Source organism: Fusarium musae, chromosome 5, assembly GCF_019915245.1.
Source record: "Fusarium musae strain F31 chromosome 5, whole genome shotgun sequence".
Lineage (NCBI taxonomy): Eukaryota > Fungi > Ascomycota > Sordariomycetes > Hypocreales > Nectriaceae > Fusarium > Fusarium musae.
The window spans coordinates 3,679,126-3,692,150 of record NC_058391.1 but is presented as its reverse complement, the minus strand read 5'-3'; the positions used below and the strand labels follow the sequence as shown (position 1 = coordinate 3,692,150).

General features: G+C 49.2%; 5 protein-coding genes across 5 annotated transcripts; 3 read left to right on the top strand and 2 right to left on the bottom strand.

Annotated features, from left to right (window-relative positions):
• Positions 1-169: 169 nt before the first annotated feature.
• J7337_007609 (uncharacterized protein) lies at positions 170-884 on the bottom strand (the record flags this gene model as incomplete). The annotated part of the gene is made up of 2 exons (XM_044825248.1): positions 170-445; positions 495-884. 2 exons carry the CDS (start codon positions 882-884, stop codon positions 170-172), a joined length of 666 nt encoding a protein of 221 aa, XP_044680905.1.
• Positions 885-1,395: 511 nt separating this feature from the next.
• On the top strand, positions 1,396-3,059 carry J7337_007608 (uncharacterized protein; the record flags this gene model as incomplete). The annotated part of the gene is made up of 5 exons (XM_044825247.1): positions 1,396-1,607; positions 1,665-1,772; positions 1,821-2,008; positions 2,030-2,424; positions 2,475-3,059. The coding sequence occupies 5 exons, from the start codon at positions 1,396-1,398 to the stop codon at positions 3,057-3,059; spliced, it is 1,488 nt and encodes a 495-aa protein (XP_044680904.1).
• Positions 3,060-3,550: 491 nt separating this feature from the next.
• J7337_007607 (uncharacterized protein) lies at positions 3,551-6,212 on the top strand (the record flags this gene model as incomplete). The annotated part of the gene is made up of 4 exons (XM_044825246.1): positions 3,551-3,635; positions 3,688-4,294; positions 4,341-5,777; positions 5,825-6,212. The coding sequence occupies 4 exons, from the start codon at positions 3,551-3,553 to the stop codon at positions 6,210-6,212; spliced, it is 2,517 nt and encodes an 838-aa protein (XP_044680903.1).
• Positions 6,213-6,282: 70 nt separating this feature from the next.
• J7337_007606 (uncharacterized protein) lies at positions 6,283-7,851 on the bottom strand (the record flags this gene model as incomplete). Its single annotated transcript, XM_044825245.1, has 2 exons — positions 6,283-6,919; positions 7,388-7,851. 2 exons carry the CDS (start codon positions 7,849-7,851, stop codon positions 6,283-6,285), a joined length of 1,101 nt encoding a protein of 366 aa, XP_044680902.1.
• Positions 7,852-9,011: 1,160 nt separating this feature from the next.
• Positions 9,012-10,749, top strand: J7337_007605 (uncharacterized protein; the record flags this gene model as incomplete). Its single annotated transcript, XM_044825244.1, has 5 exons — positions 9,012-9,393; positions 9,448-9,554; positions 9,603-9,737; positions 9,787-10,160; positions 10,209-10,749. 5 exons carry the CDS (start codon positions 9,012-9,014, stop codon positions 10,747-10,749), a joined length of 1,539 nt encoding a protein of 512 aa, XP_044680901.1.
• Positions 10,750-13,025: the final 2,276 nt, after the last annotated feature.

Below are 13,025 nucleotides of genomic sequence, written 5' to 3'. Positions count from 1 at the left end.
AGAGCAGAACATAGTAAATTTGAGCTCGTCTTTGAGCCTTATCTCTACACCTTACCATCGTTCATTCATTTCGATACCCGCGGAATTACTATAGCATAGACTAAAGAGCCATTAATACTTATTCTGACAACCGATTTGTTGTAGGAATTGTCAATTTCTAACGTGAAGTCTATTTATCCTTACGGATAGTTCGAATCAGATCCCCCATGGCCGCACCGTTACGTAGCTCGGCAAACATCTTCTCATCAATCTCAGCGCGCTCCTGACACAAAGCCACGACTTGCTCTATCAGAGACGGAGGAACAGATACAACACCATCAGCGTCTCCAACAAGAATGTCGCCCGGGTTGATCCACAAATCACCGCCGTCCCGAATTGGAACATTGATCTCCGAGGCACGTGTGAAAGTGTTTGATCCCAAGATAGACACGCCCCGCGAAAACACCTGCGCCTGGTTAGCTCAATCATAGTAAGAATGAAGAAGCGATATGTACGGGGAAGTTGAATTCTTTATGCTCGTTGATATCTCTCATTCTTCCGTTGATGACAACGCCCTCTGCACCTAGATACTTGGCGCGGGTGGACATGAGGCCGCCCCAGCAAGCAGAGATAGCATCAACGGGCTGATGGATATACATGACTCCACCTTTCACGTTATGGTCGACGAAGTGCGTATCAAGCGTGGGCTTATCCTTGTTCTTTGTCCTAACCATCTTGACAGTGACAGCTGGGCCGAAGATGCGAGTCTTCGAGTCGACAGACCGCAATTGGATGTCTTTTAGGAAGCCACCCCTGGGATACTTGAGCTTGACCAGCGCATCACCAATCTGCGAGACGATCAGGGGTTTGGAATGGGCACTTGCGGGGGTTGTCTTACGTCGCATGATGTAAACTTGCGCAGCAGCTCGCGAGCTTGGGATGACATGATGGCTAAATTCCGTAAGTCAAAGAGCCAGTGGGAGCTTGGCTTGTAACGTTCTGCTGAGAAGTTGAATCTTGACTGTTTTGATGCGAAGTGGAGAGGACAGCTCCGCGCTCCATGGAGTGAAAGACGCGCTACTTACGCCCCGTGGGGAATAATTCAAATGGACTAGTTCCTATTGGTCAACCACTCGAGGGGGACTCTTCCGTCTCACGGATTGCTCCTCGAGTCGAGATCTCTCAACGAACGAGTCTGGGGAAATGCGGGGTATGAACTTTGGGGAACAGGCTGGTGAAGCCCAGCATCAAAAGCTTTGGCTGAGAACTAGCGAAGAGGTGAAATTGATATAAGGATGGACTGATGCTCTCGAAATACCTTCAAACAATCTCACAGCAAAGTCTTCAGCTTGGCTCAGAGACATCCATTTCAAACCATCAGTTCTTGTATCATATTTGTGCAGAATGACTGTCGCCATGAACGAGCAGAAGCAAGATCTTTCCCTCTCTTCAGAGCACGTCGACGATATGCCAGTCAAAGCTGAAGAGGCTGTTAGCAATGGACTTGGCATGACTGATAAGCAGTACGACACCAATGAGAAGAGTCTGGTCCGTAAGCTGGACTTTACTCTCCTTCCAATGGTCTGGCTGCTTTACTTCTTCAACTATCTCGACCGAAACAATATCGCGTGCGTTCTGACCAAGTAGCCTGAAAACTTAGCAGTGTCGCTGATTGCCGTGTTTAGTCAAGCGCGTCTCAGTACATTTGAACAAGACCTTGGTCTCAAGGGCAATCAGTTCAATGTTGCAGTGTCCATCCTGAACGTCGGATACATGCTTATGCAGCTCCCCAGGTAAAACAGCTCCATCATGTTAGAGGCTCAAAGGCTGACGCGTATTAGCAACATGCTCCTTACTCGAACCCGCCCGTCGATGTACATCCCAGCCTGGACTGCTCTTTGGTCCATTGTGTCTGCCGCTACTGCTGGTGCTGGTACTTACACTCACTTGATCATCATCCGATTCTTCCTTGGTATTGCTGAAGCGCCCTTCTTCCCAGGCATGTCTCCTCCTTTTTCTCAATGCGAAAGTATCCTCTAACTTCGAATAGGTGCCATGTTCCTGCTCAGCTGTTGGTATCCTCGCAAGGAGCTTGCCCTTCGAACCGCGATCCTATACTCTGGTGTTCTCCTTGCCACTGCCTTCTCGGGTCTCATTGCTGCTGGCGTTCTGTCAGGTCTTGAAGGTGCTCGAGGTATGGCTGGCTGGCAATGGCTGTTCATCATTGAAGGCGCTGGAAGCTTCATGGCTGCTATCATCGCATTCTTCGTCTTGCCTGACTTTCCCGGGCAGAAGACTGGAGCTATGAAGTGGCTTCTGTCTGATGACGAGCAGAAAGTTGCCGTTGAGCGTATCAACAGGGACCGTGTCTCTCTTCCAGATGCCGATCACGGTGTCTTTGCGGGTTTGATGATGGCTGTAAAGGACCTCCGAACCTGGGTCTTTGTAAGTTTCATTCTTGCAAGAGGACACACGGGAATACTAACAATAAACAGGTCATCATGCTTACAGCCAACCATAGTGCGTACGGCTTCAATAGCTTCTTCCCCACTATCGTCAAGGGATTCAAGCTTGGTAACACGACTCTGACGCTCATTCTGACTGCCCCTCCTTACCTCATCGCGACAGCCACTGCCTTTGCAACAGCATGGTCCAGCGATCGTCGCAAGAACCGAGGATACCATATCGCTATTCCCCAAGCAGTAGCTTGTGTCGGCTTCATCATCTCAGTTGCCACGCTCAATAACGCCGCCAGATATGTAGCCGCTTTTCTTTACATCTGCGGCTGTTTCTCATCCAACGCGATGGTCTTCAGTTGGGCTAGTTCAACTCTCAACCAGACGCCTGAGAAGCGCGCATGCGCCACTGCTATCATCAATCTTCTTAGCCAGCTTGGTAATATCTGGAGTCCGTATTTTTTCCCTGCTAGTGATGGGCCGCGCTACATCAAAGCCAATCTACTCATGATGGCCTTCTCGGCGTTGTCAGTCGCGACTTGTGTGTTTATGAGATTTAGCCTGCAGAAGGCTAATAAGAAGCTTCGGGAGTCGGGTGATGGTATCAATTTGTTTACTTTGTAAGGTTTCGGAGCATCATTGGGACGCGTCTGGGTAGCTAGTAGTTCGCAGCTTGGCCATTTCGAATGGATAACCAATCAAGAGCTTCTTCACGAAACATTGACGAATATTGCATGGATCGAGGCTCGGGTGCCAACATCCCATAGTGAATCTGAATATTGGCGGCTGTCTTCCGCAATGCGTACATTCACCAGCTTTACAGGGTAATCTCGGATGGTCCGAAGTTTGGTTCGCCTAAGATCAGTATTGGAATGGCACTAAACTACGGGCCACTCTTAGCTTAGCTTTGGCGAGTAAACTCGGGGAACGGTTCACTACAGTGCTCCGCCCGACATCCGAGAGCAACAAACCCACGAGTCAGCTACGCTTGACCATTTTCATCGAGGAGCAAAACAGAAAAGACTTAGGTCTATTGCCTCCAGTGATATGAGGGGTACTCATACCTTGAGCTTTGTCGTCTGTGTCTTATTCTAGCCTTGCAATCACCCGACAAAATGTATATTCTTCAAAGACAGCCTATTGATGTTGAGTCAACACTAGCGTCTTTGACTCTTGCTGAGAAGATCTCTCTTCTGTCTGGTACTTTACCATTAGCCAACTCCTCAGGACTTCACTTACTAACAACGAACAGGATCCGACTTCTGGCATTCTCAAGCCATACCGTCTCATGGCATCTCATCTGTAAAATCTACTGACGGGCCCAACGGTGCACGAGGAGGAAGATTCTTCAACCCCATTCCAGCATTATGTATCCCTTGTGGAACTGGTCTTGGTGCAACCTGGAATCCCGATCTTCTCTACTCAGCCGGTCAACTGCTGTCTCGAGAATGTGATGCGAAAGGGGCACATGTTTGGCTTGGCCCTACAGTCAATCTGGTTCGAGGGCCCCTCAATGGTCGTGGTTTTGAGAGCTTCTCTGAAGATCCGCATCTAAGTGGTGTGTTAGCGACGGCAATTATTCGTGGAGTCCAAAGCAGAGGTACTGCAGCAGCTTTGAAGCATTTTGTTGCCAATGATCAAGAAACAGCCAAGATGTCCACGGATATTTGCATGTCAGAGAGGGCGTTGAGAGAAGTCTATCTGAAACCTTTCCATATGGCAGTCAGGGATTCGAAACCTAAGATTGTTATGTCTTCATATAATAAGGTCAATGGCGTACACGTGTCAGAAAGCACGAAGCTACTGAAGGACATATTACGAAGTGAGTGGGGTTTCGATGGCCTAGTCATGAGTGACTGGTAAGTAGTTCAGTCCTCATGGTATAGCGGCATACTGAATGTTTAGGTATGGTACATATGGTTGCACCGATGCACTCAATGCGGGCGTGGATATTGAGATGCCAGGTCCCTCAAGACATCGCGCCGAGAAGGCCTTGATCGCAGTCGTTTCCGGCAAAGTCAGCCGCAAGACAATAGACGATCGAGCCAGAAAGGTTCTCGAACTAGTCAATAGCACAGTTTTAGCTCGAGTGTCGACAAAAGAGTCAACTCGTGACTTACCAGACGACAGAGCACTAAACAGGCGACTCGCAACGGAGAGCATCGTGCTTCTGAAGAACTCGGAAAACATCTTACCTCTTAACCTTGAAGACTGTGAGGACGTGGCCATCATTGGGCCAAACGCCAAGCTTCCTGCAGCATGTGGCGGAGGAAGTGCGAATCTACGACCATATTACACTAGCTCCGTCTTCCAAGGAATCAGCGACCAACTACCATCCAATGCAAAGGTGCATTTTGAACCTGGAGTATTTGGCCACGTCCTGCTGCCATATTTCACAGGTGACCACGTTACGGATGAGAATGGGAGACCAGGTGTCTCCATCTCTTTCTTCAACGAGCCAGAGTCAGCGTGGCAAACAAGGAAGCCCTTTGACCAGCAAAGCATTCCAGACACTACATATCAACTTATGGACTATCACCATCCGGATGCGAGTGAGACGTTTTTTATGTCCATGACAGCTTACTACAAGCCAGATATAGACGGGACTTATGAGTTTGGCCTCGCTAGCTATGGAGTCTCAAGGCTATACATAGACGAACATTTGGTCATCGACAATGCGACATCACAGACCCATGCTGGGATGTTCTTCGGACATGGATCGAGAGAAGAGCGTGGCACATACGAGATGGAAGCTGGTCAGACATATCGACTGCGTGTTGAAGCTGGCAGCGCATCGACTTCAATAACAACAGGCGGCTCCTTCATTCCCATACCAGGTGGAGCATGTCGCCTGGGCGGCTGTCTAAAGCTTGATCCAGAAGAGGGCATTAGACGTGCTGTCGCTGTCGCAAAGAAATGCAAACACACCTTTGTTGTAGTCGGCCTGAATGCAGACTTCGAGAAGGAGGGCAAGGACAGAGATTCTATGAGCTTACCACCGCATGTCGATGATCTTATCTCTGCAGTGATAGAAGCTCAGCCGAATGCTGTAGTGGTAACTCAAGCTGGAAATCCGATTGAGATGCCATGGCGCCACAAAGCAAAGACTATCCTGCATAGCTGGTATGGAGGGAACGAAGCAGGAAATGCAGTAGCCGACATTGTTTTCGGCAAGGTCAATCCCAGTGGCAAATTGCCTATCACATTCCCGAGCAGACTCCAGGATGGACCGACTTTCTTGAGTTTCGGAAGCGATAACGGAAGGATATACTACTCTGAGGATGTCTTTGTTGGGCATCGCTGGTTTGATGCTCGTGGCATTGAGCCAGCTTTCGAATTCGGGTATGTCATTCCTTGAAACTTCAACGTCTGTCGTTAACAGTATCTAGTCACGGTCTAACCTACACAACATTCTCAGCATCTAATATCCGAGTCGCGGAGGATGGTGTAAGCGTTGACGTCAGAAACACTGGCAAAAGAGCTGGCGCCGAAGTTGTGATGCTTTACGTCTCTTACGAAGCGGCAAAATCCGGCCAGAAGTCGAGATTTCACCGCCCGGTGCGAACACTTGTTGGGTTCCAGAAGGTGTTCTTGGAGCCAGGTCACCAAGAGACGGCATTTACGGCTCTAGACAAGTACAGCACTGCAGTCTGGGACGAGACATCGGATAGCTGGCTTTGCGAAGCAGGAACATACACCGCTTCTGTCAGGAGCTCGAGTGGCAGTTTGGAAGTTAGCTTTAGGGTGGAGAAGGATATGTACTGGAACGGTGCATAGCTTGCAAAGGAGATTATCTAGACAAGGCGAATCGTATTATTTACTACAGGGGCTAGCAAAAACTATAATATTACATACTGCCGACATCTGGCATGGTCCAATCCGTATCTGCAAGAGGCCAGAATGAATCCATGAACACATCAGGCTGTCCAGAGCCGTACTGGCCGTGGAGTCCGAAATTAAAGATACAGTCCAATTGAGGCTCAGCCTCCCCTAGGTATAGGCCAAACTCCGTTTGATGCTGAGTGCCTTGTTCGGGTCTTGGCGAGACGTTCATAGACATGAAGTTCGCCGCTGGTGCAGATCCTGGTTCGTTCCCAAAGGCCATATCGGCAGCTGGCTGTGCGGAGCTTCCGGGGTCAGCATCTTCTTGCTCGCCGGGCTGAAACTGAAGGTTTTGAACCGTCTCAGTGACGCTGTGCTTCGAAAACACTTCTCTGGCCCCAGAGCCACTGATATCTCTCGAGGCTCCAGTTGCGTTGTAGCTCTCCGACTCTTCCTCTTCCCAGATTGAAGGACAGGCGTAAGGTCCATGACGATCTCGCTGTGCATCATTTACCAGATCGCAAATGCCCTTCTTCAAGATCGCAGTTGTGGGGAGGATCACTGCCTGTTTTTCCAAAGCTTCAGCACAAGCAGTCAATCGAGCGACAAGCTCCGTCTGTGGCATGTCGCCCATGGGGTACTGTCCAAGCCTTGATATGATCCTTGCAGAGTGAAAAGCACACATCGCAATTGAAGGATCACTGATCAGCTCCGATCCTCCGACCGATTTGGGTATTTCGAGTATCTTAGAGACAGATATGGCGTGGTACAGACACTTTTCTCTGCATGCTGAGGTGTACTCTGGCGACAGCTGTAATATCTCAGCTGTTGGCAGGCCTTCTCGGAAGCCGGGAATGGTGAAGCGGAAGAGGTCGCAATGTGTTTGATGCCCCCCAAGCATGCAGCATCAGATATGGAGTACGAGAAGGCGAGAAGGCCCGCAGAGAAAAAGCTGCTGGGTCCCAATGGTATCGTGCCGGCAGACCAGCTGAGAATTGGCGCAATTCGTTTTCGATAGACTCTACTGCAAGGAGGCATTGATCGATGGGCTCTCGGTGATTCGTGATTGTAAGGGTAAGTCTAAGTCACAATTAATTGAGTGTATGTAGCAGCAAATCTTGGCTTTTTACCTTTGCACGCGATTGCGAATGTCCAAAACGCGAATGCAGTAGCCAAGAAGGCCAATATTAGACGTATCCTCATGTGCACTCGAGTGCAGCGGCACCGTTATCACTGGAGCGTCCATAGAAAACGACTTCTCCGCACATGGCAGCCGGATGTGAAGGGTCTCTGGCGTACAGGCAGTGAACTCCGTCTTGCCACTCGAATACAACGAGTCCATGATATAGATAGCCCACATCAGTCGTCGTCGACGCTCCTGCACTAGGAACTTCTGACGCGGATCTTCGTGGTTCAGTCGAAGGATATAGGCGAGCCTCGATGTCAAAGCCATTGAGACAAGCATCTTGCTGACGCGCTGCGAGAGGTAGTGGTCCAGCGTGACGAGAAGCCATGCTTCAATATCAGATAGCCGAGGCTGGGCAACTCGCCTGAGGAGGTATGCCTCTGCATCTTCAATCCACCTCTTTGCCATTATTCTGTGTTCAGCGCTACCTGGGTTGATGAAACGCGATGTGATACCGCATATGGCCGATAGCACGCATGGGTTCAGCTCGTTCTTTGACCACGATTGCAGCAGGGTTGCTCTATGGAGAAAGCTGTAGCAAGGTATCGGGTGTATAAGGTCGAAGTAGGCATCGATGTGTTGCTTGACGGTTTGTTTGTTTATTTCTAGGTCCCTATTCCCAGTCAGCTTTGAAACAAGGAGTAGCAACAGCGGTATGGCCTACCATTGTGAGGTCTGTAGCGGCGTTGGAATCGAGCCCGACGAAAGTTGACGACTGAGTTGTCTTGTGCCCTGTGAGGGTTGAGATTCATGGCGGTTGGAGTCTAGGCTTGTCGGGGTGCTGCCCGCTGCAATCGAGGGCTCGCGAGGTGATGGATCAGAATCATGACTGTTAGCCCTTGCGGCTAAAGGGTAGTGGCAAGGACTTCCTCGATCCGAACATCGTGAGCATGTCGGTCTCTGGCCAGAGCATTTCAGCTTGCGATCGCGACAAGGTATACACGCCCTGGATACGCGTCGTCTTTCCAGCACCTCTACCGCGCTGTCGGGATCCGCAAAAAGGAGAGAACAATTGAACTTGAGCCTCTTGCAATTGTTACAGCCTCTGGGATCTCCATCGCATCTAACCTGCAGTCAATCCTTTAGCCGACGTTCAGTTGTTTGGACCCTTCGCTTACCTTGCGGTTCCGACATTGCGCACATATCTCGGATGTCTTGCGATTTCGCATACGGGATCCATTTCTTGGCTCCATTGCGAATTCCATCCGATCAATACAGGCCAGGATGAGAAAAGGAAGTCGGGCGGAACAGAATAGTCAAGGTCTACCCCCAAAATCTCAGCACAGATTTCTCTCCGCCCGACATCCGAGCCCGGAAATGCACTAACCCTATGGAACTCCACTTACCCCAGACCTTTCCCTGGGGAAATCAGGAGAGAGGCCAGGCTAGCAGACTTTGCAGGTCTCGAACAGCGTTACCTTGACGCCGGGTCGACGCGTGATAGTAAAGTTTTGCGGGGGAGAGTCGCTCTGGGGTTCCGTGGCTGGCTATATCAACAGAGCATCATCCCGGTCAAGATCTTGACGATCAATCCAGCCCGACACCATCAAACTTCAAAGGCAGTCGCAATGGTGTCAAAGAACAGAATCCTCCAGCACTTTAATCGCCATCTGGCGATTGCTTTCGCAGTCATAGCAGTGTCAACCTTCAACTATGGCTTCGACAATGCAGCTTACAACAATACCCAGGCCATGGAGGCCTTCCAGGAGCAATTCGGTGACTGGAATGCTGAGACGGGCAAGTATGCTATCTCACCATCGTGGCTGTCTCTCTTCAACAGCTTGAACTATATCGGCTTCGGGGCTGGTGTCATTATTGGTAGTCTTGTAAGCGAGCGATGGGGACGACGGTGGTGTATGTTCGTCATGAGTGCTTGGGCTTTGGTTCCAGCTATCATGGCCGTTACATCGACGAGCAAGCACCAGATCATGGCTACGAGAATTCTCAATTGTAAGTCTTACACGGCCTCGCATCTCGATGGTTATAGCTGACACAAAACAACAGATATCTACATTGGTATGGAGCTTGCTGTTGTTCCTGTTTACCAATCCGAGATTATGCCCCGCGAAATTCGTGGCTTTGCAGTTGGCTCGTACCAATTCAGTCTGATGGTGAGTACTGCCAAGATCCTGCTTTAGAGACAAGCTGACACAGCATAGTCGGGTACTCTTATTGTGGCATGCGTCTGTCGAGGAACAAGTACGCTCTCTGGAAACCTCTCATTCCGAATTCCTTTTGGTCTGTTCTTCATCATCCCTGTCGTCGTCATGTGCGCCATCTTCTTTATCCCAGAGGTAAGTAACCCAAAGTAAAGCAAAACTGCTTCATACTGACCAACTACAGTCTCCCAGATGGCTGCTCACCAAAGACCGGACCGAGGAAGCTCGCGCCGCCCTTGGAAAGCTACGAGAGGGCAAAGAGACCGAAGCCGAGATCGATGAGAGTTTTGCTGCTCTTCAATACGCGTTGGAGCACGAACCAGAGCAGGGAAATTATCTCGAGCTGTTCCAGGGAAAGAATTTGAAGCGTACTGCGATTGTTGTAGCCATGAACTTCTTCCAACAAGCTACCGGCCAAGCCTTTGCCTCGACATACGGGGCTATCTTCATTCGAGATATCGGAACGGTCAACCCTTTCACCATGACCATCGTCAACGCGATTGTCAACCTCTGTTCAGCTTTTGCTGGCCTCTATCTCGTTGATCGAGCTGGCCGCCGGTAAGCCATTTTTTCCCTCCAATACATGATCATTGCTGACCTTTATAGACCTCTCTTGTTGACCAGCGCTGGCTGGATGTTCTGCGCCATTATCACGATGGGCGCTCTCGGTACAGTTCCAAACCCGTCTTTCGGTGTCAAATCAGGCATCGTAGCAATGCTCACCCTCTTCGGATCCGGCTTCACTTTTGCCTTCGCACCTCTCAACTACGTCATCACCACCGAAATTCCTGCCCTGCGACTTCGCGATGCATCTCAGCGAACAGCCTCCATCGTCAACGTTGTAGCCAACTTCCTTGTCAGTTTCAGCATCCCTTACATGCTGTATCCTCAATACGCCGGTCTTGGATCTAAGGTCGGATTCGTTTTCGCTGGCATTTTGGCTTTGGCTATTGTCTTTGTTGTCTTCTGTGTTCCTGAGTGCAAGGGCAAGTCTTTGGAGCAGGTTGATCGCATGTTCAATGAGGGTATTGCTCTTCGCAAGTTTGGCAGCTACAAGCCTGAGGATTTGACTGGGGATGTTGAGGAGATGGGAGGCAATGAGAAGGGAAATGCTTCAATTGTTGTGAACCACCGCGAACAATCATAAGCACCGTTAATCGAAGCCTACAATCATGAATCAGGATAGATTGGTAGATATTAGTCTTGGATGCATCAAGACCGAAATGATATTGTTCTCATTAATCATCATCGTGGCCTCCATCGCGGTGACGGCAGCCAGCAATTCGTTGTCAATTTGACAAGAGCACTTCATCCGGTCTCACTATAGAACTCGTGACTGTTTCTTCCGCATCTGTCTGGATCGTCTCTATCGTTCGCTCAATGAAGATATTCTCAGTGCTGGACCCATCGGGCGTGCTACTTCGTTTCACGCGAAGTATAATGTCTCGGACGAATTGACGTGATCCAGGCATGCATGCTACCATCATGCCTACGCAAATTTCGATATTTGACCAGATCATTATTCCGACTGAATCAGCTGCGTGGACATTTAGCTGGTCCCAGCGCGTTGAAGGGGGGTCCCATACCGGTTACGTTGCGTGATGTTGAAAATACTATCAGAGTTGGAATGCGAACGGAACTGACGATCGTGAGACTATATCATAATGATTAGCACGAGGATTACTGCACAAGCATCTGACACAACTTACAAGAGGCCGACTCCAAACATAGCAATAACTCCAATCTTCTTCTTCAGTTTGATCCCAATTTTTAGGAGCTGAGTCATTGGAAGAATCATCATCCAAATATCCAAAGCAACGTTCCATGCACCATGAGTTATCCCTATGAGATTTGCACTCAATATAACACCTCGCGGATGCTTATCCCTCCATCCATTCCAAAGCACATCGAGTGGCCTGCGTTGAACGAGGATAAGTACCAGGTATATAGGGCACATGACTAGGATAAAGATCGTCGTCCATCGGACGACGGTGCGGAACTTTTGGTCGGGGAATATGCGAAGGAAGAAGGCCAGAATCGATAATTTGACGAGGGCGAGTGCTATAGCGTATGACAGTTCGGAAGCGAAAATTAGCTAGATTTGTTAGATTTGTAATTACAGCACGGGGTAATGATCTCCTACGATGAGAAATGTGTGAATGTTATCTTCTTCCACGAACCAAATATCGAGTCCGAGACCTTTCGAAGTGACTAACATTGCACAACTTGTGTCAGCATTATAGATGGACGTCATTAGAAAAGATCGCCTACGTATTTGGCAGAAAATGTTAAATGCTATGATGAATGGCTGTTGGTCGTCAATGATCCGGTCATAAAGCGACAGACTGCACGACTTACCAAAGCTGCCAATATCAGACTATCGTCATGCCCATATGGCACAAATCCAATTATCTTTGAGATGGCTCTCATAGTAAAAAACACCATAGCCAGAATACCTATCGTCAAACAGCTGATTCGAATTTCTTGACGGCGGTCGGTGATCGGCCAGTCGCATGCGCGGGATGTTCTGTTCTTGAAGTCTAGCTGTTGCGTCAGCAATTGATAATGAAGCCACTGCACACAATTTGTATCATCCTACCCCATATCTGGGTGACGTTACAGTCGTGCTGTACGCAGATCTCAACATCATGATAAAGTGGCTTGTCTTTGCAGAGGTCCTCCGCTTGGCTGCCTTCAAAAGCTTCTGTGTCGTTCGTCTTCGTGAAACATGTTCTCTACACTCGTCAGCTTCAGGTTGATTCAATCAAGTCAATTGTACTGACCGCACACTCGGATGTTCCCACTAAAGGGTCGATGGCGCGTGTCACTAGCTCATGAGCTTGAGCTAAACTTCCAGCAGGTATCAAGCATAATGCAAGCGCGTATAATACTCGACGTACGAGCATCGTAGCATTCAGCAACGAGATGTTGCCCAAACAAAGCAAACAAACAAACCCCAGGACTCGTCCCTTAGAGTGCGGTCGTCATTCTTATGCAAGGGGGAGATTACATATCTGCCCTTGTGGCGCAGAAATCCCGAAACCTAAAGCCCTTTTTTGCATCAAATTACCTCTTTTAGGGATTGTACACGGCAAGTTCCAGGCATCGTGGCGTATGTGTAACAGATATGGCTTCGATCTGAGCAATGACGGCAGTCCAAGCATGCAATTATCGACCCCTGGCGAAGTTATATTTGTTTTCAGGGATGGTAGCTTGATCGGGGCCGTCGTGGTTGCCGCATCTGAACCTAGATGGCTTATATAGCATTCCAGATGCGCGGGGTCAACGATGGAAGGATATCGCCGCATACAGAGCCGTGAAGTCACGGATCGATGAATTAATTTCCTGCTATCTAGAATCAAGGATTTTTGAATGTAACATGGTAAAGATTGAGTATTTATACCTGTGGCAAGATATCTCGGC